Source organism: Pseudochaenichthys georgianus, chromosome 17 (genome assembly GCF_902827115.2).
Source record: "Pseudochaenichthys georgianus chromosome 17, fPseGeo1.2, whole genome shotgun sequence".
Classification (NCBI taxonomy): Eukaryota; Metazoa; Chordata; class Actinopteri; order Perciformes; family Channichthyidae; genus Pseudochaenichthys; species Pseudochaenichthys georgianus.
This window is the reverse complement of record NC_047519.1, coordinates 26,556,782-26,583,034: the sequence shown is the minus strand read 5'-3', so window position 1 is coordinate 26,583,034 and position 26,253 is coordinate 26,556,782. Positions and strand designations below refer to the sequence as shown.

General features: G+C 40.4%; 1 protein-coding gene across 3 annotated transcripts in view; it reads right to left on the bottom strand.

Annotated features, from left to right (window-relative positions):
- Positions 1-12,745: 12,745 nt before the first annotated feature.
- LOC117462313 (tensin-3-like) overlaps positions 12,746-26,253 on the bottom strand; it is a 36,929-nt gene continuing 23,421 nt past the window's right edge. For 2 of the 3 annotated variants that reach the window (XM_034104480.2, XM_034104481.2), the window contains 15 exons: positions 24,948-26,144; positions 21,864-22,021; positions 21,628-21,760; positions 21,417-21,497; positions 19,510-19,645; positions 18,523-19,085; positions 18,330-18,416; positions 18,097-18,228; positions 16,308-16,403; positions 15,735-15,812; positions 15,237-15,314; positions 14,854-15,022; positions 14,702-14,770; positions 14,510-14,539; positions 12,746-14,390 (listed from right to left, as the gene is read on the bottom strand). In XM_034104480.2, the coding sequence (XP_033960371.1) occupies positions 14,246-14,390; positions 14,510-14,539; positions 14,702-14,770; positions 14,854-15,022; positions 15,237-15,314; positions 15,735-15,812; positions 16,308-16,403; positions 18,097-18,228; positions 18,330-18,416; positions 18,523-19,085; positions 19,510-19,645; positions 21,417-21,497; positions 21,628-21,760; positions 21,864-22,021; positions 24,948-26,144 (3,152 nt within the window). In that variant the 3' untranslated portion in view covers positions 12,746-14,245. The remainder of the gene's footprint in view (positions 14,391-14,509; positions 14,540-14,701; positions 14,771-14,853; positions 15,023-15,236; positions 15,315-15,734; positions 15,813-16,307; positions 16,404-18,096; positions 18,229-18,329; positions 18,417-18,522; positions 19,086-19,509; positions 19,646-21,416; positions 21,498-21,627; positions 21,761-21,863; positions 22,022-24,947; positions 26,145-26,253) is intronic. The other variant, XM_034104482.2, reaches the window with a different exon arrangement.

Here is a 26,253-nt window from a genome sequence, read left to right as displayed (position 1 = left end):
CTTCAATAGAGTATAAGCCTACAAAAAAACGTGTGGTGGAATTTTACTAAGTACATTTCTGTGGTACTTGTATGCCGACTTTAGTTTGCCCTTTATTCTTCTACTCCACCTCATTCCAAGGGCACATGTAGTGCCTTTTATATTTAATTGATAACTAAAGTTACATTGCAGAATAGTACTTCACATGAAATGGAAATCTTATTAAATATTGTGCATTTTAATAGTTAAAACTTCCAAACAGTGTGATAGATTGAACATCCAGACTGTTTAAATGCTGCATAAACGTTAATTTCGCCCTTGTATCGCAATATTTGAACAACAAAACAATAAAAGCTGTCAATCTACATGTTTGTACATTTTAGTTTTACCGCCACTTAACAAAACATAAATGTACATACTATACTAAAATAAAATAATGTTATTAATATTCTACATTTTAACATTTTCCTCAGTAATTTGCATTTGCAGGACTGTAGCTTCAGGTTACAAATTAGTATATGTACTCTTGCAGGGTTGTATAGGTCTTAATGTAGGAAAGATGAAATTTAAAATATAATTTAGCCACAAGTTCTGCTGATCAACTCTTTCTCAATAATAAAAACAATTTCAAACCTGGAGAAAATCCACCAGCCAAACAGGATTCAAGGTGAACTGCCCATATGGTATTCAGTGCTTTTGATTAGTGAAAAAACTGCACCTCATGTACCTGTTCCTCACACATACAGTAAAGCAGCGGGCTCTGAACTTGTGGTTAGGACGTGTAACATAGTTGGGCCTGGTCGAGTCCTTAGTCAGTGCAACAAAGCAGATCTTAAAATAAAGACACATACCACACATGTGAGTGAGAAAATTCCTCAGTAATTACATCTGTTGCATTTTTAGGTCCACTATTAATTGGTTACAGATGAGAGAGGGAATACACCAGCACAAAATGTCCAAAAAATACCGGGGTAGAGGAGAGGTGTACACTTCCTCTTAGCTTTTGAAATGTTCTTGGAAGCCAATGTCAAATCAGTGGCCAACATGCCCTGGTGTTCTGCCGCCTGTTAACAGACAGGTCTACAGCAGAGCAGCACTCAGTGGAATGCCAAACATTTGTTTCATAAGCTGAAAAAAGCCTGCTGATTTTCCTCCCTCTCCTCCACTCAGAGCTCTTTGGAAGGGGGTCTCTCAGCCACCTGTGCATATTCAGCATAGCAGAGGAGAGAGTTGGGCAGAGGGAGTAATGTACCAGAGGAATGTCGTCCCGCAGAACAGCCACTCAATAAAGAAGGAGTGTGAAGAATTTGCTTTTGCACACACAGGATATTACTGTACATGTGTTTAACATAACCTGCTGTCAAAGGCTACGCTGGCCAACCGCAACTGCTAGTCAAATCCTAATTCGGAGCAATTTCCCACTGTTTTAAAATGATTTGAATAAATCAGGCACACTTGCTTGAAGCTCTGGTGTTGCACTGGCCCCAGTCGGTGTGTTGTAGCTTACTCTAGTGAATTGCACTGAATTCCTTGGCTAAATATAGACTGAATGCTTCAGGATGTTATTCTAAGTTTCATCTCAAATCTTATAAATGCCAAAGGATGCTTCTTTGTAATGCTAGCAGTTATTTTCATAATGCTGCTTTACAAAAACATTTATATCCCTTAAGTTGGTAGTAGTACAATAACTATTAGAATTGATTCAGGAGCGCAAAAAGGTTTTTACAGGAAAAGTGTATAATTTTCATTGGTTATATTGTAAATGAGGTCTCTACATTAATTTAATTCAAAGTTAAAATAAAAAATGAAATTATTAAATTTTTTGGGTGTTTGTTAGATAAACTCACCCAAATGTAGGTTCCTTTTAAATATGAATGGTTTCTCATGGGCAGTGAGAAGAAATGGGCTCTATAATGCCTTTTGGTATTCCTTTCTTTAATATTAATTATTTTAATTAATATCATATAATAATGCTTAATTTACAGTAAGTAGCATCCCTACTTCTGGCTCTGTTAGTTCGTTTTTATCTGTGTTTAGTGCGTAGATGATGGTGTTATTGTAGTGGTCAGGAACAGCATACAAATCTGCAGCAAGTGCAAAAACTCACAGATTGAAAAGTGCATAGTTTAAACAGCTGGAGGTCTGAAGAACATGTCTGAGTTAACCCAGAAGGAGGATGTGTGTGTGTGTGTGTGTGTGTGTGTGTGTGTGTGTGTGTGTGTGTGTGTGTGTGTGTGTGTGTGTGCGTGCGTGCGTGCGTGCGTGCGTGCGTGCGTGCGTGCGTGCGTGCGTGCGTGCGTGCATAGGTATGTTGTAGTAAGAAGGGAAGGGGTGGGACTGTGTAGGAATGAGGCTGCCTCAAATCACATGACAAGTCTGGTACAGTCACTTTTATTCTTTTTTAGCCTCACAGTCTCATGACCTTCTCTCCTATAGTTGCCCCTGTCTGAGAGCTTTTTAAACAGACTCTCATCTCAATTAGTTGGATGAACGCTCTCTCGTATGATTAATACGATCATCTCTTCCCTTTGATTCATCTATGTCTGGCCCCCCTACAGAGCTTCAACAATTATCAGATTATTAGATGTGGTTTGAATGGACAAAACAAAGTGTGGCAAAGGCCACCTTTCATCTAAGTCCAGGGTTGGTTAATTATTTTTTTGGAGTGGTCCGGTCTGTTCATGGAGCTGTCATGGTCCCCATTTCTGGAGGCTTGGCCCCCGAGGCAGTCCAAGGCTGTAATTAGGCCTGAGCGGAGTGGAGGATGGAGAGAGAGGAGCTCTCAGCACTCAGGCTGACAGATTGCTGAGTGCTCGGAAGTAGGCTAAGAGTGGCGCCGCTCACTTTGGGCTCCGAGTCCCCCTCAGACAGTATCACTTCCTGTGTCTTTCTCTGTCTCATATAGACAAATTAAAGCCTTTTCTTAATATGTTTTCACACATGTATGTATACAAACTATCTATAAACATTGATTCTCATTTTTTGTTCTACCACTTTCTTTCAATCCATCAGACGCTTGTTATTCCTATGGTTATTAAATTGTATAGAAAGCAATTATTATATATAAAGTTTTTTGTCATCACAAAAGTGTGTACTTTTTCATTTATGATTCATTTGTCATTTATTTCTTTGGTTATTTTTTGTATTTTGAGTGATCCACAACAATGCCCCCAAAGGATTTTAATATAAAATGGTACTGAAAATGACAAGTTATTTATTCTTACACAATCACATATCATTTTCTAACTCACACCAACACAACACTGCTCTTTGTAAACAAAGACACAATTACAGTTGGTGGAGGAGGGAATATCCCTCGCAGATGGAGGCTCTACAAAGCTTCATTTAGTTTATAAGGGATGGTGGTCTGTGGTTTAGATGTGGGGTTAAATGCTGAAAATAAAAGAGAGAGATGTCAGTCAGACAGGTCCACCAATCTGATATACTTTTTGAAGTTGCAGTATGCAAGTCAAGTTAGTTTTAAAATCTTTCCTGTTTTATTATTATGCTATGAACTACAACTTTCGTCTCAGTGTGTGACATTATTGGCCCCAAAAATCTCGTCTTACATTGGGACAGAGCAGAGCCATATAATAGAAGAGTCACTCCAATGGACCACTTTTTTACAGCAATGGCGGATCGTGGAGCCTCTCAATCGTTCCCCGGAAGTTAGCGCCAAGGCTGGCAGAGCTGTAGAGTTGCAGCATAATAGACCGTTCGTGATGGACTTTTAAAGGTAAGAAGAAGTTTAAAGATTTATATTGCGGATATTATCAGTACATCTGATTCAAATTAACATGTGTATTAAAGGATGTCAGTGGATTATCCCTAAATTAGTAGATTTAGGGAACGTTTACAGATAACAGATTAAGCTAGCATACCGAAGCAAGTTAGCAACACACGTTGAACAGCCTTTTAATTGTAAATTCCGTTCTCTTAATGTCATTTCGTCCAACATGTTGAATTAGAGAAGAGGGGCTTCTAAACGGGATTGTATGCGGGGGTGGAGGGAGTTAAATATTAGATAAATATAACTTTGGTGCGTGTAAGAGTGAGTGTTTTTAGCAGAGCCATATTGTGTCCTTGTGATTCTGTTGATTATTACCTGTCTGTATAATGTTGCAGCTCAGCTGATTTTGGATTGATGGCAAAGGGAGAGGGACTTAAGTGAGAGTGAAAACACAAGGTAAGTTTAATACTACTGTTTTATATAAGTAAACACCTTATCTCCCCAAGGCATTTCCCATCCAATAGGTGTGCTGTGTGTGTATAACCCTTTCTCCTGTGTGTTACTCCCTCTTTCAGCACAAGAACCAGAGGGGGATTCAATGGAGCCTGAATACCTGCACTGAGACCCTCACCCTGCACCCTGAGTCTCAACTCTGTGTTTTTCAAGCCTTTCCCTGTTTTTTTGTATTAAACAAAACATTAAGCTTTCCCAATGGTGTGGTTTTCGTTTTGTGAAAAAGTGCAAATGCAGTGTTTGTATATAATTACATCACATATTTTGTTGCTGTTGGTCGTGAAATTGCTCCTGCTGACTTGAGACAGCCATTTTTTCCTCCGCTCTGTGTCAGTGGGGAAGCCGTACATTCGTATTCCTTTCTCGGAGCGATTTGAGCATCCCCAGGCAGCACAGCAAACCATGGTGGCGACTAGGAGGCAGCACAGCAAACCAGGACAACACGGAGGAAAATGCACCGACAAACTGCATGATATGCTATTCAATGTTTATTGAATTCCATGTATTTGCAATGGATGTTCCTAAAGCAACACATTTAACATCATCATCATCATATGCTGCTGCTGCTGCTGCTGCTGCTGCTGCTGCTGCTGCTAGTCCTTTGATAGTCACCTGTCGGTCTCCTGTCCTTTCTGAAAGCCATAAAGATGACATTAGTCATTTAGATAGCTTGTGTCCTCAATTACCATGGGATTACTGAAACTACCATGAATTTAAGAAAATGGTAGAAATGAATCTAATCTGAATTTTAAAGCATTACTTTAGATCCCCTCCCTCTAAATGTATCAATAAACATTAGAAAGTGATGCTCCTGACTACCATACAAGTTTAAGAAGATAATATTGGTTTGAAATCATTCAAAGCAATAAATAAACAGCAACAGGCTCTTTAACCAAGGCACTGTTAGCCTAACATGTAAACTAGTTGTTCACACTAATCCTAATATTATCACTTAATATTAGCAAATTCGATTTTATTTTTTAAAACATATTGATGTAAATACATACACATATCGATTTGTTGTATAAATATTGCAAATCAAAACCTTTATTCACTAATAATTACCAAAAATCGTAGTTCTATCTCCTGTTATCAATGCATTCACATTGCCCGCCATGAACTTCCGGGGAACGATCCTCGTCTACATGAACCACGTGACGATAACCGTTTTTGGACTTCCGTTGTCGTAACTCTTCCATCTATATGGCTCTGGGACAGAGGTAGCTGTAAATCGGCGAATATTTTCTAAAACAACTAAATCAACTGGGGTACGAATGAACACATCATTACATATGTAAGCTGGTAACTGTTGTTATATAAAACAGAATTAAACTGTATCTGGTTTAGATAACCATAATATGAAGTAACTTTGCCAACCTAGCAAACATGGTTATTTTAACAGTAACGTGATTATTATAAACCTTCAAGAGAGCTTTTACTCTCAGACTGTAACATATTGTCCAGCCATGTTTACCTCCAGGAGAACTTTTAACGTTACGTCCCCATGACCCAGAGCATTGTGCCATCACTGTAGTTCAGTCAAACAACTTGCATTTCAAATGTTTATTAACAGCAATATATAGCTTGAGTTTGGCATCTAGTCTTCACCCTCATCACTCCCCACAAATAGTTTTGTGATTATGGAGAATGTGTTTGGTTGGTTGGTTGTATGAGGGAGTAAGGCATGTCACGTCTATATGTATCATTCAGTGTGGACCAACGCGATAGGGTGGACCACCAGACTAAAACTGTTTTTTACTAACCAAAATAAAATGAATGATATTCTCAAGCCATGCTAATGATGCGTCTGCACCCACTATGGTTCTACTAACTACACGGTCTATGGTCTCTACACCCATGAAGTAGAGACCATTAGAGAATAATGATATCATACTTAAATAGTTTATCAGCTATCAGGACAGATTAAGCAATATATCATGCCGTATATTAATTGAATGTGTCTTGGAAATGATCCACTGAAGCCAATGTCTTCCCTCACTGTCAGTCAGCACAGTGTCTGTCTCACTTACTCAAGTGTAGAAACATGGATACCTAGTGGTAGACGCACCATCTTTTATCATTATTTAGATAATCTGAAATTGACTAAGCCTGGAGATGTCATCAAAAAAGAGACCATTTAGAGACAATCCATGCAGCGCTATTGTGGGGTTCATCTGCCATCTGACAACCTTGACTTTCTCCAGAAGATTGTGATGGATGGGGATGGGCACAAGCTAAATGTAAAAATGATGCATCTCAAAATTAAGATTTTTGCATTAAATGTGAAATGCAACATTCTTGCTCTTACATATGTTGTAAGTGCAAGAGTTGGACTGAAATTGAGTTAATTTATGTAAATTATAATGCATAGATATACTTAGTTTGAGTTTGGCCTTCATATATTTATTGGATGGAAAACCTGCCCACAATTTAATTAAGCTCATCCAATTAGTTATTGTGGATTATATGTTTTTCCCCCATGCCCTCTACAGCAATAGTCTGTTCCTCAAAAGCCACAGCTGCTGTTTTGATGAAAGCTCATGAATAATTTTGGCAAAGTGAACCCTTATGATCGCTGGGTAAAATGTATGAGAGCCTGAGTTTCCCACCTGCTCCTTTTTTCACGCTCACTCAGGCCTTAAGTCACATGCTTTACCTTGCAATATAGACATGACTATTAGTTGATTAATTGTTACCTTTCTTTGCTAAAGGAGACCAAATGTGACTTTTAATTTCTCTGCCATCCTCCACCTCCTCTTAATGCTTTAAGATCTTGATGACTCACTACACCCATGTCATTTCAGGCACCAGGGGCTGTCAACAAGCATTTGTGCCTACATGTATCTATTTAGATATGAACTACTTGATAGGGAACTATTTCTATGGCACTATGGGTAAACTGTCCTTTCACTCCTCTTTCCCAGGCGCAGACAAACAGCCTTGGGAGAGTCGTTTCTCCCTGAAAGATAAAGCAAGCCTTTCCTTTGTGCTTTCGAATCCAACCACAGCAGTGTCCAGATATGATCCTGATAATGACTCTGCTTGTCCGAATGCAGTCATTCAACAATCTCTTCTTCTAATAAAAAGATTATTGTTTTATAAAGTTGACGTAGAGGGTTAGAGGGTTAGAGAGCAGGGGGGACATCCCTCTGCTACAGATTTGTATTATTTTGCCATAGAATGTGGACCATTTCTTGGGATTAGTTAAATATTGGGGAGAAACTTTAGAGTTGTTTGTGCAGAAGTTACTTCACTGTGTGTGTGTGTCAGCAAATGTCTTTGTCATTTCTCTGGCCGTAACTTGCAATACATCTTCAGTGTTGGACATCAGTTCAAAGCTCTCCAGTGTTCTCCTTGTGTTCCAGATCTTCGCTCCAAGAATGTCATCACACTGCTTAAATAATGTTTAAGAGGAGCAGCAGCCATTTGATGTAACAGCTGCAGCTCAGATGTTAGATGCTGAACCTTGAGTCATATATGATTTGTACATACTGACTAAGCAAGTTGCAGAATTTCATGGTCACAAAGATTGGAATGTTCTAGTTTTTATTACTGCTACTTCTTTAAAACAAAAATGTTTTTGTGCTTACACTTTCGTAGATCTCTGTCCGATTTTCCTTTCACATAATAATATTGTCCTCTGTCTATGAAGAAGGCATTCAATATTGCCTTATCCCTAGGATTTCTATGCGGGATTTTCCATTTAGGTTTGATGATGATGATATAACAAACTTTGACTTTTTAATGCCATTTTTTAAAATGTTAAAGATATAAAACAATTTGCCTTTTGGTGACACCCTAATGACATTCAATGCTATGATGATAAGACTTGTGTCATAATTGAGGGGTACAATGTGCATTGTATGCCCAACAAGAAACTAATCAAAAGTAAAAATAAATTGGCAATTGATCAGGGGCTGGTTTTGCTGTTGACAAAGAGAAGTTGGACACACTTTTCCCACCACCAGTTTTACCTTCACTAACCAGCAAGTGCAAGTGGTACAAATGCCAAGTCGACTAAAAACTGCAAAGCTTTTATTTATTGAAATAAAAACCTTTAAAATGTATATTATTACGTTCCATTTGAAGAAAAAACGATCACAGTGGGACAGGGCCGGACTGGGACAATAAGTCAGGCCGGGAATTATACACCCAGCCAGGCCACTACCAGTTTTTTGTGCCATTTTGCTGGATTTATTTGTCAATTTTTACAGCGTTGCTGCCCATAATGATAGCGCTCTAAATCTACTACCCCAAAATAAACATATGGACATGGGTTACTATTTAAAAAAAATTGCAAATCTATTTAGGAACCTATGTGAACATATTTTAAGCGGGGGTGGACCTCAAATCCTATAGGGGGGTCCGGGGGCATGCTCCCCCGGTAAGATTTTGTTTTTAATGTTGGACTTAAATGCATCAATCTGGTGCATTTTGAGGGGAAATAAAGAGACTACACCCATATGAAACATAACTGTATACATTTAAATAATCATAAAATCATAATAACATGGCCATAACCAATAACATCCCATATCCAATATGAAAAAACATTGAAACTTGTTTATTTATTTGTTTTTGGTTAATTTATAGTTGTGAGTGTGTATGTGCTCCTGAATCAGTCTCACCTGTCTCCCTCTCCTCCCCCTGCTCCTCTTTGAGGCAGCAGCAAAGACTAGTTTTAGCTCTCAACCAGTTTTAATTGTTAACGTTATTTTTTATTATTCATGCATCGGGAAACCTCCCGGTCCTCCCGATGGCCAGTCCGGGCCTGCAGTGGGAGCATGATGGGTGGCTGCTTTCACACATTCACTTCACAAAGGCAGCACTTGATCTCACTGCATGGTCTCTCCAGCTCAGTGACCATGACTATGACCTATAGAGACCCCTCCACAGCCATAGGCAGTGACATAGATCTAGTTATTGACTGGGATTCATCTCGCAGCCGTGAGCTCTGAAACCCACAACCTTCCAGTTAATGGGTCACCTTTTATTGTGGCCATGACAGCAATACATGAAATGTTGTATGTGTTTTCTCTAAGAAATGGGCAGCTGTGGCCCTTTACATACATGTTTAAGTGGTTCTGAAGCTTCTGGTAGTGTTGTGAATCATCTTGACCTGGCCTGAACTCTTATGTGGCCTGATACGAAATTCCACAATGAATCTAAATGTGTTTTGAGGCTTCGCAGTCTGCTGAATACAAAATTAAGGGGCCTCAATTTGTGCAGCCATGTGAAAATGCACTTTCTATTTTTGCTCCCCAACCTTTATTCTGCCTCAGAGGAACGAGATGAGCCCTGCCCCTCTAATTAAGTGGCTGTAAAAAGAGCTGGGGTGCTTGCTGAGAATGAGCTTCGTTAGCCTGATAAACACGGCCTTTCACCTCCAAATTATCTGCAAAAAAGTTAAACATGTTTGGCTTTAGCCTGCCAAAAAAAAATGGTGTACATCTGTGAAGTTTATTGGAAAGCTGCGAATTGAAGAGACAGGCATACTGTATGTGACAGGCTTAATCAGTGTCGGCCATGGGTCCTCGCGCAGGTCAGGAATGTCAACACAATAGCTGTGATTATGTTGCAGAGGCTCATTAGCGGTCTCAATAGGTTAAGGTCATAAAATACACCCAACTCTGCCTCAGGGCAATTTCTTCGATGCATTTCCTTTGAGTACATTTTTTCTTTAGCATTTATAGGCTTGGTAATACAAATTCAGACTGATAAATCAGGTTTGATGGAGAATAACTGCAGAATCAAGTTAGTCCTGCATGCATTTCTCATGCTCACACACTGTAATTACCCGTATCATCTCCTGACGAGGTTCCTCTGCAGTCTAATAATGTTACTTGGTTTTCCTGGACTTTCCCCAGCTTCTTTAATTTCGAGGCCACTCCGCACTAAATAACAGAGGAAGACTGGGCTCTGGGCTCTCTGCAGTCGCTACACCTAGGCCTTTGCTTCCTTCCTGCCCTCCCCGGGAATTCTTCACTTTCACCACCTGCAGAGGGACAGTAGTGTGGGGGGGGAGGGTCCACCCCATTACATCTTTCCTCCCTCTTTGGCTAGGCTATGCAATTCTATTTCCTCTCAGCTCCATTAGAGCAACCAGTTCAGGCTTGTGTGGAGGTAAAATGCACTTCTTAAATGAGACTGTGGACATGTGTCAGCATAAGTACTGAGAGAGAAAAACACAGATAGTTCGTGTCAGCCTTAATTAAAGCATAGGTTCACCATTATTACAGTTTAATCTTTGAGCAGGTGAGAAAGTCGACTGAAGAAATAAGCCGCCACAAAACCACTACACGTGTTCAGGTTGGAACGTGTTGTATCGCTAGTGTCCTCTGCTGGCTGCAAATTGAACTAAAGTTATTTATCTTTTAACACCAAATATGTTTTGAACAGAGTTTCCGCATCACAGTCCTCTGGGCAGTAGTGTTGTGATCCATTTACTTTTCAAATCTTCATTCTGTTTTGAGGCAAAAATGAAGCTAGAAAACGGCCTGTGGCTTACACTTCATCTCATGTGGCTAGACTTGAGAAAAGGCAAGACCTGTGCATGGTGTCTTTGGTTCAGCAGTGGGCCCTTTAACAAACAGTGGGTTTAGGCATTACCGCCATATGGTGTGCAGCCAAAACCACAGAAAATGTTAACATTTGTAGAGGAAATCCAAAAGTATAACCACATCCTGAATTTTAAATAAAATGTGCCAGTTTGAATCCGTCCCTTTGCTTGGACTTTTAGGAGAGCCATTCATCCAAACAACTTCACAACTTGGGCCCTCTGCAATACATCTTGTTAGTGTGATCATTGATTGGATCAACCATTGCATAGAAAATCGAAGGACTGATATACATTAAGGTGACCAGATTTTCAAAATTAAAACCGGGGACATCTTGAGTTTTGCGGTCAATATAACATATCAAATTGTCTTCACTGTTAAAGAAAAAAGGGGGACAATTCTGGTTCAATGTAATTCGAACATTTTAACTGTTGGATACAAACAGAAGGAAGATTGCTCATAAATGAGACTTCAAAGGTCTTTTATTTTGAAACTGTACATCAGATTGTCCAGATTCTCTCTGACTGACTAGATGGGGTGTCCTGCTATCACCCTGAAGTGAAATAAGTATTTGATACTGGATAGATTTTGTTTTATTCTTATCTAAAAACAGAGGGATGATAGCGAATATATGAGACTTCAAAGGTCTTTTATTTTGAAACTCTACATCAGATTGTCCTGATTCTCTCTGAGTGACGAGATGGGGTGTCCTGCTATCACCCTGAAGTGAAATAAGTCTTTGATAATTTGACAGTTTTTTATTTATTCTTGTACAAAAACAGAAGGAAGTGAAATAAGTATTTTATTGAAGTGAAATAAGTATGTTATTGAATTTGAATGACTCTTTGATTATGGACGGTTTCCATTAAATAATAATCTAAATAAATATAGATGGACAATAGATCTAATTTGAGATTTTAAACCGCATACAATTTAAATTGTGCTTCAGAAAGTAATGTTATTTTAGGAGTGTTGTGAGATGGTGTCAACATCAATTGAAATTAGTCACCCAGTGGAAATGTCAGATATGTCTTCATAACTGTATACATACATTTTACATTCACTCAGTTATAATGTGGTAGTTATACGTAGTTTGTTTTAAATTATTATTGATCACATTATATAGTACATATTTCTTAATTTAAGCTCCAGTAGGCCTATATATGAATATGTTTGGTGTGTTTTTTAGGTATATTTGTTATTGACCGAGTAAACACTTTTATTTTGAAGGCAGTGTTTACAGGCCTCTACTGTAATGCATATTCGCGCACCGCAATACAATGTGCGGGCTCGCTTGAGTGTGTTTTCCGAAGTGGGGGCTGGCTTGACTGTAGTCTGTTGACCCAGTGTTTCCTGACATGAAACAATTTATTTTACCTTGCTATGTGTTTTTAACGTATATTAAAAAACGGGGACATTTCCGGGGACAGTTTCAACCGGGGACAGGCCAATACAAACGGGGACTGTCGTCTGGTCACCCTAATATACATACACACTAACATAAAAACCTTTCGTTTTAGTTATGTGTAAGCCTCGTTACAAAGCAATGCACAATACATTAGTACATTTCTTTTAGTCAGGAAGATGCAGTCGTGACTTTACAAGACATGGTTTTGAATATTCACTCAGCATTTTTTTTTGAAGTAGGCTATTGACTTCTATGTTGACAGAAAAGTTTGATATCTTGGAAAATGTGCATATTCACTGTATTGGTAAGCTAACTAATGCTAAATAAGACTCTTGTAAAACACTACTTGTGTGTCTGTTTGTTAAATATGAAACTATGCCCAAAAACTAGCTAACTTAGCTTAGCACAAAGACTGGACACTGAGACACAGCTAGCCTGGATTTGTCCAAATGTAACAAAATCAGGCTAAAAGAACCCCCAAAGTCCACTAATAAAATATCTCTTTTGGTTGACTCCTTTCAGTCTCCACTCTTTCAATGGTTAACATATCACAAAGACTACATGTTTAATTTTCTTTATTTACAGGACACAAAAAACAATGCATTTTCAATATACAAATAAACCGTTCACAAGTAGCATGTTATACACAGAGGCACAGTATTAAATGAAATAAGTATGAGGTACAGATAATAGATAACAAGATTACAAATATGTACATAAACAATGAAGGAATAACAACAGAGCTTTATTTTGGCCGTTGGTCCCTCTCTTGATAAAATGGCTTCCCAACACAAAAAGTTGAAAGGAATAAAGTTGTATGGTCCTCATCACCTCTCAACACAATGTCAACAAGCTCTCAACTAGTAAAATATAAATCTTTAGCCAAGCTTCATCTTGTTGGTCCCAGAGCAAATATATTGTATAATGTCACTGACATTGTTCAAATCCTAAATTGATTCGTGAGCTCTTTCCTTTCTTTTAAGAACTTCTAAAACCCTGGCAAAACTGCAGCATTTGCTTGCACCGTATATCATAGCCTATGCCTTTTTTTAGGTTAAAATTAAATGTACAAAAATCGGGATACTGAAACACAGCAGTGCTGTTACTGGCCATGAGCCCCACATAAGAGGGCAAAAAAGTAAAAAAATTGGCAGCTTTGTGTGGAATACCACTTGTACTATCTTCTATGCAGAGTACTGATGTGTTTTCAACCAACTTATGTCAAATCAATATATATATATTAGGGAATAATTAAAAATATTTTTCTATGGTTTCTCTCGTTTCAACACAAACACACAGCTTTAAAAGTGGTCATATTCACATACATCCTATGAAGACAGCTATTTTACAGATTCAGAGATGCCACATACATGCGGTGCATGTACAGAAGGCTGTGGTTAAAAAAATAAAAATGTAAATTGCATAGAGAAAAAAGGGTTATCCTGTATGAAACACAACCTGTCCCAAATCTAAATGATTCTTTTTCGCTGCACTGCTTTTCCACATTTTGAATTCTACACAATACTGCATGCTGGACAGATGCGGCAAAGAGGTGCTTCTACACTGGCTATAACTTTACATAATGTTATTAGCTTAAATTAAGTTTATTTTGGTTAAATATAAGAAGAAAAAAAAGACATGCAACAAGGTACGGTTTTCATGATCTGTCCATAAAAAAGGTGATGCACCAAAAATAGAGGCAGACTTTGTGGAATGTGTGACTGTTATGTCCTTAAAATATGTTGAGAAAATAAATCTAACTGTATCACACGGACAGTTATAATGGATAGAAATGTCTTATGATTTAGTTTTCTAATATACAGTTCATTTTACAGGAAAATAAAATAACACCATAGAATGGATTTATATTTGAAATATGTAATTGAATGTCCTGGTGCTTGAAGGTGACCAATATGTACCTAATATCCAGTTAAAATCCAGAGTTAACGTCAATATCCTCGGTCCTTTACATTTGTCCCTATGTTCAGCCATTCAGTCTTTCTTGTTTCCACCCATAGTAAAAGTCTGTCCAGGTGATCAGCTCTGTCCGAAGCAGTCCTACTTACTCTTCTGCGAGCCAATCATCACCTTGGAAACAAAGTTGACGATGGCGCTTGCTGGCTGCTCAGGGTCATTCTCTGCAAACAGATGACATACATTGTCCATGGAAGTGCCAGATTTCCTCGCCACAAAGCCAAAAATCCTGCAGAGATGGATACACATATCAGAACTGTCTTCCAATCTCAAGCTGAACATGTTCCTTTAATCCTTTTCAATGCTGCTCTGGTTGTAGCAATGTGAAAATGATAATCATTAACTTACTTTGCTGAAGTGCAGCCATCTCTTTTCCACCTGAGAGCAGAGAAAGGAGGATTGTTATTGGCTTAGTAGAACTTGTAGAAATGTAAGTTTGTTGACATACTAAAATCAGGTTAGATAATAACATGCTTGCCTAACAATAGACATTATCAGTTTTCTGGAAACCCTTAAATGAGTTCACACTTAAATACTCACTTTCTATCTTGAGGGTCCAATGCACAAAATATGACCGTATTCACATTGTAATGCCTCCTGAAGAACAGCCTAAAAGAAAACAGGGGGGTTGTTATTGTAAGAAACGGCCTCTGCAGGTGTGTTATGTGTGAATATTCCTGTGTGCTACCCACTTCCTCTGGTTGTCAGTGAGGGTGATTCCCTGGGAAGACACCTTGAAGTGAACAACGGTGGAGGTTGGTGGAGGGTTGGCGCTCAGGGACATACTGGTGGCTTTCTGCACCGCCTGGATGCCTGTGAGTGACTCCATCTCCACGGACCCGAGGTACCACACATTACAGGCTGCAGGAACACATAGATTCAAATTACACAGCTGCTAAATGAAAGAAGAACCTGTGGACTAATGTAGTGTTCCACAGTCAGTAATAACAGGACGAGGAAAAATGTTTGTCCCAGAATTGCACACAGGGATTGTGTCTGTGGTGTGAATGTAGAGTGCCATCATTGCTTCGTCATTATGTCTATTCATAGCATATGAGCTTAGACGCATCATTACCTGCTCCCTGTTTTAGCAGCTCAGCCGCAGAGTTGGTGACAGATTGTGAGTTAGTCTCCACAACATCTTCAAGTGGATCTGATAAGAATAAAAGCAAAACATTTCAGTGAAATGTGTTGGTGAGCACGACAACAGCTTCATAAATAAATAAATAAAATGACCAGATGGCAGGACATCTAAACAGAGAGATTGGCAGATACACTGAAATTATTTTTAAACGTAGACTTGAATAAATGTATTATTTTAACAAATGACACATAACTGTATTAGGTTAGTTGAAAGCAATAATATTAGGTTTAAATACAAAATAATAGGTTCAACTTAATACTATTGCTTTCAACTGACCTTATACAATTATGTGGAACTTTTGACATAATACATTTAAGTCAATTTGACATTTTTTTCAGTGTACCGGAAGCCTCACAACATCAAATAATGTTAATGTTTATTTTCATTTATGACAATACAAACATCTCTGTGACTGTGTGAGTAGTTTACCTCTGTCAGGAATGATAAGTTTGCAGGGCAGGGCCAAGGGGGTGATTGAATGTTGGCAGACTAGCGCTGTTAAGCTTCCTGTAAAACAAAAATAGTTTTATTGAGAGTTTATTGCCACATGTATTTCTTATCTTTAATAATTACTTTTAATACCGTTTTGAATACTGCAAGTGCACAACATTTCTGATTGCCTTCATTGCAGTCAGCAACTGTCCTATACATTAATAAAAACTGTATATCTACTAAATAAGCAAATACATAACATATAATGTGAATATAATGCAATAACAGCATAAAAACGTGGAACTAGAAGTCAGGAAAGCAGGAGGTACCATTATTCTGGTTAAAGAGAACAGATGAAAACATTGGTCAGCAGGCTGTGGGTGAAGTTCACGGTGCATTACTCATGTTTATGCTTCAAGATAATTATCAGCAGACAGTTGTGCAAGGCACCAATGACCCATAGAGGGCAGTATGGTGTGAGCAGTCTTTCACTTTGTGCAGTTCAGCCAAACAGCCAGGAGGCTGTTTACCAGCTGTGAAAGGAGAGGATTTAACAGTATAGTTGCTCACCAAAATAAGGCTCATTGGGGCAGCCCTTCAGCCGCACACCTTTCTGTGTACACTCAATCAGGAAGTGGCGTACTAATTCATCGGATAGATCGCCTCCTGTAATAAAAGTGAGACAGAAGGTCAGATAAACAGATATAACATACAGATACAGGAAAGATAAATAAATAATCTATGGTCTGTTATGTTTCAGCAAAACACTCCTCTTTCTGACATCCTATTTACTCAGGCCTGAATAATAGCTCCAAGCACTTGTCTTAGTACATGTATTCTTCCACCCTCAAAGTTACTTGAAACATATTAAATCACTACATTCAATCTCTCCAGAGATTAATGGGATTATGATTTAACAGAAGCGCCTCTAAGGGGGCAGGAGGAGTCTATGTGAGGAATGTCTGGACACAAAGGCTTGGAGAAAGCACAGCTCCTTAAGGTGGGTAGGGTTTCACACTTATAAGGAGCCACAATGCCCTGAGCTGAACGTTGGGATAAGGACTGTGTCGTGATGTCCCTACAGGTGCCGTTGGACTGCGTAGGAGTAAAGCAAACAAAAGGACAGGTGTGAATGGGAGATAAAATGAAAAGATTGTACGCACGGGGTGGGCTTGTGCAGGAAGGGGCATAAGGGCATCCTTTGTGTCATGTGTGTGGATAATGATAGATTAATAGTCCAAAATGGTTATGATACACACTGCGTGAGATTTAATGTCCTCTGGGCCTTTTCTGAATACAAAAAAGTGATGTGTGAATCTCTATCATCACTCAATCAGCCTTTGTTTTCGTGTTGAAACATGGCCAGAGAATGTTTGGCCAGATTCCTCTTGAGATTTTGTTTTCATTCCAACATCCCTCCCTGTATTTCTTGAATATCCTTTACAAACACTAGGAAGTCAATAACCAAGCAGCCTTTTTTGACCCCTGTCCCTGGATATTACATCCATATCAGACAGAGTAATGTGGGGCAGACAGCTTCCCCTGAGATGGCCCTGGGATCAGAGCTGGCTTAAGGACCCAGCTCATCCTTTGTTAAGGATGTGAAACATTAGCTGAACATCTAAGACTACCAGGCAAAAGGGGTCTGTTTGGCTTCATCCTGCTGATGCCCAGGAGAGAAACACAGTGAAGAGTTCTCACACACAACCAGAGGGAGGGACTCTCATATTCCAGCGTGAGGGCAGGTACAGTGGGCTGTAACTGTAGATGGCTTTGTTTGTGATTATGCTATGGATGATTCTCAGGAAATCTGAACGACTGGGCCAATCTTGAAGAATAACTTTTGAGAAAAACAGTTTTTTTCTTTCTACAGACTTAATGGGCATGTTTTCACTTGTAAAATGTAAACGTTCACCGCAGCTTCCTTTTTTTTTTTTTTTTACTTTTATTGTCATTACACAGTAGGCCTACTTACTATGTAACTAAATGGTTTCTCTGCATTTGACCCATCCTAGTGTTAGGGGCAGTGGGCTGCCATTATGAATGGCGATGAATATTATCCATGCTTAATGCTAAGCTAGGTTAACCCCAACTTAATTTAAGCTCTATATTTATTGGCCAGTCATGAAAATGGTGTTAATCTTCACATTGTAATCAAGCAAATAAATGTATTTCCTAAAAGGTTTAACTTATACTAAATGTCATATACAATCAAATTGAAAGCGTTTAGAAAATATTTGAAGATATTCATACACGTAAAATAATGTGTCTATAATATTGTTTGAATAATTTATCTTATTTTGAACCCAATCTAGTAAAAACTAAGAATCTAAAAGTCTGATGTTCGAATCTACCATACCTTTCTTGGTCTGTTGGATAACTGAGGGTGGGGGGGTAGCGACCTTCATAGCTAGTCCATAAGCCCCTCTGAAGGAATGGCTGTCTCGAACAATGAAGCAACCAGGCTCCTTGTCCTTCAAGACTGAAATGGCTGAGAGAAAAGAAACATAATTGAGAGGCAGTCCTTTAGATCTAGGGAAAAGTTGACCTTCTTTTATTACTATGGCACAAAAGTGGACTCTGGAAACCTACCTTGATCCCTTGAGATATCTGGCTTGTACCAGAATTTGGATGTGTCCTGCACAAATTTTACAGTAACCTGCTTGCTGGCCAGTAGATCTGGAAAACACAATTATACGCCTGTGATCAGTACAGTAGTATGCGGTGTTAGCAGGCCATGTGGCACCAATAAGGACATTAGCTTCATACAGGGATTGTAGTTTACCTGGCAGAGGTGAGGCTGTGCCCAGCGTCTGAGCAGAGAGGTCAGGCAAAACATTTGGGAAGGGAATACTCAGGGAGCTCCCACTGTGGGGACTGGAGAACCCACTGAGGGCTGGAGAAGATGTTCCCAGCGAATGGTCCCCATCTGACGCCCTCTTCTTCTCAGGCAGAAGTGGAGGCTGCATCTGGGGCAGCTGTAACTGATTTTGCCCATCCATGGAGGTCAAAAGTTCCAAGTCCATGCCTCCGTTTCCTAGCAGATTAGAGGTGGTGTTTGCACAGTTCGCAACATAGCCGAGAGCCAAGTCATCGTGCTCGTCAAAGCTCTGAGCTGGACTGCGGCCGTGAGCATAGCGAGCCATGCGGCTTCGCTGGATGCTTCGAGGGGAGCTGTGGGCGTTGGGGGCAGGGTGGATGTGGGGGTCGTGCAGGGGGGGAGAGTGGTGACCATAGTCCACCGACATGGCGTGCAGTGGTGGTTGTCTGTTGGCGGGGTAGCTGCTGCTCAGAGACGAGTGGCGGCTCAGGACGGGATGCTCTGGCCAGGACTGGATCGCGGATGAACTTTATAGAAAAAAAAGGAAATAAATAACGGTAAACTCACAGTCAAATAACCATTCAAATGTAGATTTTCAAGATAATGCATGTTTCTGTCTACTGCAGCATAAAGGTAGACATTTAAAGGATCACATAAAACCAGGGTCTGTTTTTCCACACCTGGCTCTATGGCAGGTTGTTGAATTTTTTTTTTATTTGCAATGGTGTTATTTGTGCACAAATTGAAAATGTTGAATACAAAGGGAAGATGTAACAGACTTGTTGTTTGTTTTACTGGGGTTATTTAATACTGTAATTAATATAAAAGTGTTTCATATCATCTTGAGCTGACTGCAAGTCAACACCAGTCTGAAGCTTGTTTTGGGAATCCTGCGCTCTAGTTATAAAAGAAAAGATCAGCTTTGAGGTCCGGGATAGGGCAGATCTGTACCTGTCTGTCCACTGAAGGCTGGTCCCAACAATAGAGGCAGAGTGCGTGGCACTTAGCGTCCGGTGGCAGTTGATGGAGGGGTCTGTTAAACTGTCGCCTCCAACGTGACTGATACTCTCTGGGTATCCCCGGGGTTCTGTGTGAGAGAAGGAAAACAAATCAAATCAGGCACTGCTTTTGATTACATTTGGAATATAATGAGTAAATACAAATACATAGAATCTAAAACCCAGCTATATAAAAATAACTCAGAGCAGAAACAAACATGAAAAGTTCAAATATGCACAAAGAAAAACAGGACTGTATGATACAGCAAAAAAGCCCTTTAAAAAGAGCATTGGATTCTTTCCAGTAACCAACAATCAATAATGGAGCTGAAATGAAATGAGACTCTCCTCATGGCCTTGAACACGGCCATCAATCTACATAAAACCAATCACCAGCTATGGTTGCCACAACCCATAGAGCAAACAAATCTCTATTGCAGCTAGAAATTAAAAGGCCTCTGACATAATTATCTAAAAGCTTTCATTTCAATCAGTCATAGCCTGGAGCCACTGACAGCCCTGATTTTCAAAGCCCTGTCCCTCCTCCACATTTGCAGCAAAGCTCTCTCTGGGTTACTTTGTACGAGTTAGAACTACGAAGCTGAAAGAGTTGCTGGTTTCTTCTTGCCCCTATTTACCCTCGTTCTACACAGAGGCACCTTCATGGGGGAAGAAACGTTTTTTTGTGTAATGCCTCCTGACCCACAGTCCCCATGGAGATGTGGCAAGAATGAGTGGGTGATTTTAGCCTGTGTGTCTGAGGTTGTAAGAGGCACAGCAGGGGCACAGAACGGCTCCCAGGCCCTACAACCTTTAGACATACTGTAGATCATTATGGAACCTAGTCTATAAAACTTCAGAGTAGACTGAAAAATTAAGAACACGGAGAGATTACCCATGTGGGGGTGGGTAGTTCCTGACATTAAACATGGTCAAAAAGTATGCCAAATATAAAACAGCTGACTTGCTTGGGGTGCAAGATACAGTATGAATACTAGTTCCGCAATAAAAATTGTGTAAACAAGAAAAAACAAGAAAAGATCGAGAAATGTACATCCGAGACCACAAATGCTGATGCTACAAAATGCTATGAATGCACAACTCATCCCACCTCGGGCAATTTTATAACCAGGGCGTGTTTCATCTTAGATAAACACCACACAAAAAGGGTCCGTTTCATTTTAAAGAACAACAACGTTATGTCTGAAAAAAAGTGTTCCCTTCGAGCCGTGACCACGCCGACATTCTCCAGAAACCAAACATGAAGGGCAGAGACTGGTTAGGAATCTCCCTCCTCTCGCATTATGAGACGTCTTTGTTTTCAGCCTCTGTTTTTCAAACCGCTCAAATTCCACGTACAACAATGTCACCATTATTAGGTAAAGCAAGAGGGACCTGTAATAGCTTTGATCTTAAGAGATAGTGTATCCAAACTTCAGAGGGCAGACATGAAAAAGACTACAATAACCTTCCACTACCTGGGTGTCTTGTTGTCATTCACTATCTGTAATTAGTTGAACGGAAAAACACCATTCTATTATAAGTAAGCCAATAGATTTGTCTTGTGTTTTTCACACCAACTTGGTCAGCTTTTTAACTCTCTTTGAAAAGGTTTCTCAAACCCATAGGCTTAGACAAAGGTCAATTATTCATATTTTTTGTTCACAATGGAATGACATTTCTGCAATTTAAATATATACCTTCAAATGATATGGGGAACAGTTTTGCTATTTTACATTCTTAATTGCTGCTTTCAATTTCACAGAGAAAGACAAATTGCTCTTCCTCAGATTGAACACATCTTAAAACTGATTCCTGCATAATGCATTCCGTTTGTAATCTAAAGGAATGTTAACCTACCGTTTTCTGTTCTGTAGACTCCATAAGACTGCATGGGAGATGGTGTTTGCCTGAGATTGTTCAATTCCGACATACTTTTCACTGAAAACACAAAGAAAACAAAGACAGAGATATTTAATTAGACTTAGACAAACAAAAGGCACAAGCACAAATGTGATGCTCAGATTAAATAAACATATTTACAATGACAAAGGAAACATACTGCAGTTACCATAAGGTGTTGGCGGAGAGATAGGGAATGCAGGAGTGGGTGGAGTCATGTCACTTCCTGCCTCTACCCCGCTGTCCATGTCTGGGCCCTGGGCCCTGTAGTCAGTACTGTCATTCCTGTACAACAGTGGGTGCTGTAACAAACAACAAATAACAAACACATACATTAAACCAAACATATAAACTAAAATCATTCAGAAAGATGCATCATACGCTGTGCCCACATGCTTTATTTACCTGGGACTGTGGCACACAGGGGGAGTACGTCCGCTGGCCCCGGTACTCCTCTGTCACGCCCCACCCCGAGTTACAGAACACTGGGTGATCCGTGACTTCACTTTCTTGGCGACTCAGACTCCGCGTGACGCCCCCCCGCACCTCACTGGACTGGACAGCTGGATACACACAGGTAGACGTCCACAAGCAGGTCAATACATTTTAACAGACTTACAGTCATCACTGAAGAAATATAAACTTTAACATTTGGTACCCTTCAAAAAAATCAACAAATGTTAAAAATGTTAAAATGTCTGTCTACTTTAAAATGAGGCCTCGGCAATATGAAGGAAATCATATATCGCAATTATTTATGACCAAATACCTCAATAAAAAAGATTGAGATGATATTGTAGGGTTGATCATTGGTGCGTGCCCAAATATGTACTCCATGAGAACAGTGTGCTATGTTCAGAAATGTTACACAATGTGAAATGTATCCAAAGCGACATGTGAGAACTGTGTTGTAAATACATTTGGGATTAATGACATATGAATTTAGTCCGTAAAGTGACAGCAGCACACCGCTAACCCCAGCATCCTGCCCTCAGTCATGTTTTTAGAGGACAGCTGCGGAATGCCAAGGGTCTGGCTGGTGTGTGTGTGTGTGTGTGTGTGTGTGTGTGTGTGTGTGTGTGTGTGTGTGTGTGTGTGTGTGTGTGTGTGTGTGTGTGTGTGTGTGTGTGTGTGTGTGTGTGTGTGTGTGTCGGGGTCAATGTTGTGACTAATCTGAAGAGTACTGCCACTCAGCACCCGGGTGTTAAATGAGCCCTCCCAGGGAGCTCCGACCTCTCAGCCCTGAAGAATGCTAATGATGCAGAAGTGTTAATGCCGGGATCATTAATCACTTTGTCTGTGTGGAGTATGGATGTCACAGAGAGTGGTGTGCATGCTGGGCAGTGTTTCTCAAAGCAGGCATCAAAGTGAAACAATATTTCTCTCTTTAATTATAAACATCCAGGACCAACACATTATTTATAAGTAAAGAGCAATAAGATGGAGCAAAACGCTCTTTCTCTCACATGACTCACTTTCATTGCCATCATTTCTGTAACCTAATACACCCTCAAGAGTTGGGTTGGGCATTATGAGGATAAATTGCCAACAGAGATTTGGCTATTTCCACTGAGGATTGCAAAGCAATAAGCAGCCAGGAAGTCTGAAATGCAATTTTGTCTTAACAGGACTTTTGCATTAATGTGAACAACTCCTCAATGTGTTTGAATGTTATTCATTGAAGTCGACCCAAAACCTTCCTTTAATGATGTGATAAATATCTTCTTAAATGTATGTTGATTACATGCATACTGACTGTCAAGTTATACCAAAATACAGTAATTACATATTACTGCCATACTGTTAGCAATGAAGTTCCTGGAGGTTTAAGAATACAAATAATTTGGAAAGCAGGAAAAGCACGACTGGTCTAGTAACATTTATACTAGATGCTGATTTAAGCCAAAAACTACATTAGAGCTATATTTCCTTTCAACAGTCAAACATGAATCGATAAATGCCGATGACTTGCTCGGAAGAATGAGTTGCCATGAATCCTGGCACCAGTGCAACAGATAGAAGCCAACATCAAAAACAATATGTTACTTCCTACAGATTATTTGCAAATAAGCAAAAGTTAGATAAGTGTAGATATGCACAGACAGGTATGTCTTTGGATTCGAATGGAACAACATTGCCTCCGGCCTCACTTGTTCCACCCTTGGAAATTCCTCAGGCCTCCCCATCTTGTGCCCCCATGCAAACCACATGTACATGCCGGAGTGTGATTCATGCTCTGCTAATATAGACAGCTTTTTTCTGCCTCACTGTTTTTTAAACCAAAAAAGTAATAGCAAACTTGATCACATTTAGGTGGGAGCCACATCTGATAGCGAAAATGTTCTTTGTATCACTGGAGAGAGAAGCATTTGGTAATTCTATGAAATGTTTTTGCTTGTTGGTAGAAGCAGACACACATGTACAGAACCCTATGCTGTGAATAATTGTGTAGTGTTTTAAGATCATATAATGCTTATTGACTGCTTCTTCAAAAAAATGTAATTTATCTTGTGGATACCTTCTGTAGATACAAAAGTCACTACGTTGCATAACCTCTGCCTGCATAACAAACCTCACAATTAGAGTCTACATTTAGGACTTAAAGTGACATATCATTGAAAAAATAATCTGATTAGATGGAAGTGTGATGAACATTGTAGTCAAATTCAGAAAGCATATATTAGAAGTGACGTCAAGCAACTTCAAATGACATTAATGCTGTCTGTATTTGTGTTCCTATGTTGCTCACAACAAAAAGCAGTGTTAAGGTCTGAGTGAAACACGATGTTAAGGAATTTGATTTATGTGTATTCTTCCCTATGCGATCTCTATAATCAAACATTGCGATACGGCAGTGTTCAGAGGTGCCGATGACAGCTGCTCTCCTTCTTTTCGTGTACATTACTGATCCTCCAGTCAGATAGCTAAACAGACAAGTCTGAACGGGCGCTCTCCTCAGATTCATACTGAAAACATCTGAAAGCCTGGCAACAACCTTGCTATTTCTGCCACTAAACCACACCAGGTGGGAGAGGGAGAGGAGGAGTGCTTTGTTAAGTTAACTCTGTATTGAACGGCGAACGAAAGCTGATACTGTTGGAGAGGATCTACTCTGTTTTGGAACATTTCTAGATTGTTAGGCGTGTGGCACAGTGGGTTAATGCGCTGATCTTCGAATCAGAGGATAGCAAGTTCGAGTCCCACTGCAGTCAGCATGTCGTTGTGTCCCTGGGCAAGACACTTCACCCCAAATTGCTCCTGTGGGGATTGCCCACAGTATTGAGTATGTAAGTCGCTTTGGATAAAAGCGTCTAACAAGTTACATGTCATGTTATCTAAATGATTTATAACGTATACTTTCGCCATGTTTATTAGACATTTCTAGCAAAACAACTTCTCTGATTTCACACATTTCTTTTCATGACCACACTTACACCACATCATCATCACCACCACCACCACCACACCCAGACTGTCTGACTGTCTTACCTGTCAGCTGTGTGTTTTTCACGGTTGCCGTGGTGTTATCGTTGAACCTGAGATCGATGCCATTCATGCATTTGGACACGGAGCCGCCTGTTGGCGTCCCACCGTTCCTCTTTATGGAGCCTGCATTGTTCGATTTTGGCATAAATGTGGGATCCAGGTCCATGATCAGTTGGTTGAGCTGGTCGATGGAGTTGTCAATGTCTATCGTTAGAGATTTGAACTCCTCATCGCGTTTGTTGTTGTTGTTATTGTTCATCGTAGCTTGCTCCTTGTGTGGCTCAGTGTTTCTCAGAGCAGTCGCCATGTCCCTAGTAGGGGCCTGTTTTTCAGTTGGCAGGCCTGCTTTGGGTGAACTGCTCCCTTGCTTGTTCCCTTGGTATCTTTCCGTTTCGTTTCCATCCTCGGGCATGTAGATAAACTGTTGTGCAGCAACCATCTGCTGCTGGCGAACCCAGGACTGAGTGGAATAACTTCCCTGTCTGTAGACGTGCTGCTTGGGCATTGGAGCCCCGCTGGGATTTGCGGAGGCCACAGTGTTGCTCCTGGTGTTCAAGCATCCCCTTTTAGTCTCAGCATAGGCTCTCTCATACTCCTCCATGTGGGGGGGTGCAGGGTGGTGGTGGAGATGATGCTGGATTTGGTTGTGCTGCTCCTCTCCTCCGGGACTCCCGAAACCATCTGACAGGAGGGAGTTCTGGCTGCTCTTGTGGCAGGAGGACGACAAGGTCCCTAAACTGTCCACACTGTGCAGATCGTGACCTGTAATGACCTCATCATCCAGGATGTCCGTTTCCCTCTCTCTGGGTCTGGTGATTCCGTTTATGTGCACCTGCGCCGGGACTATCTGCTGGATGCCCACTCTGGGGCCTTGATCCCCCATCTCCTCCAGTGAGGTTTCCTCGAGACCAAAGCCGCTCAAAAGGCGCTTCAGCTGGACCTTTTCCTGCTGGCTGGGGCCGTGGTTAGGCCTGATGGTGATGGTGTTGGTGTTGATGGCAGGTACAGGTGTGGGTCTGTCCGCCCACAGGGAAGTGCTAGACAGGCCCGAGTCACTGCTGACGGAGAGGGCGTGGTCGCTGTGGTCGGGGCTGGAGGTGGCGGAGGTCGTGCGGGCCCCTCTGCCCAGTGTCGCCTCTCCTCCGCTGGGGCTCCTCTTGTTAGCCGCCTTGTCCTGGGTTAGGCCTTGAGATCGTGGTGCTGCAAGATAGAAGAGATGCAGCGCTTCATACGGTCAGCTGGTATGTCAGCACACAGAGACACACAGACAGACTCACACAGCACAAAACCACAAACCAAACAAGACTAA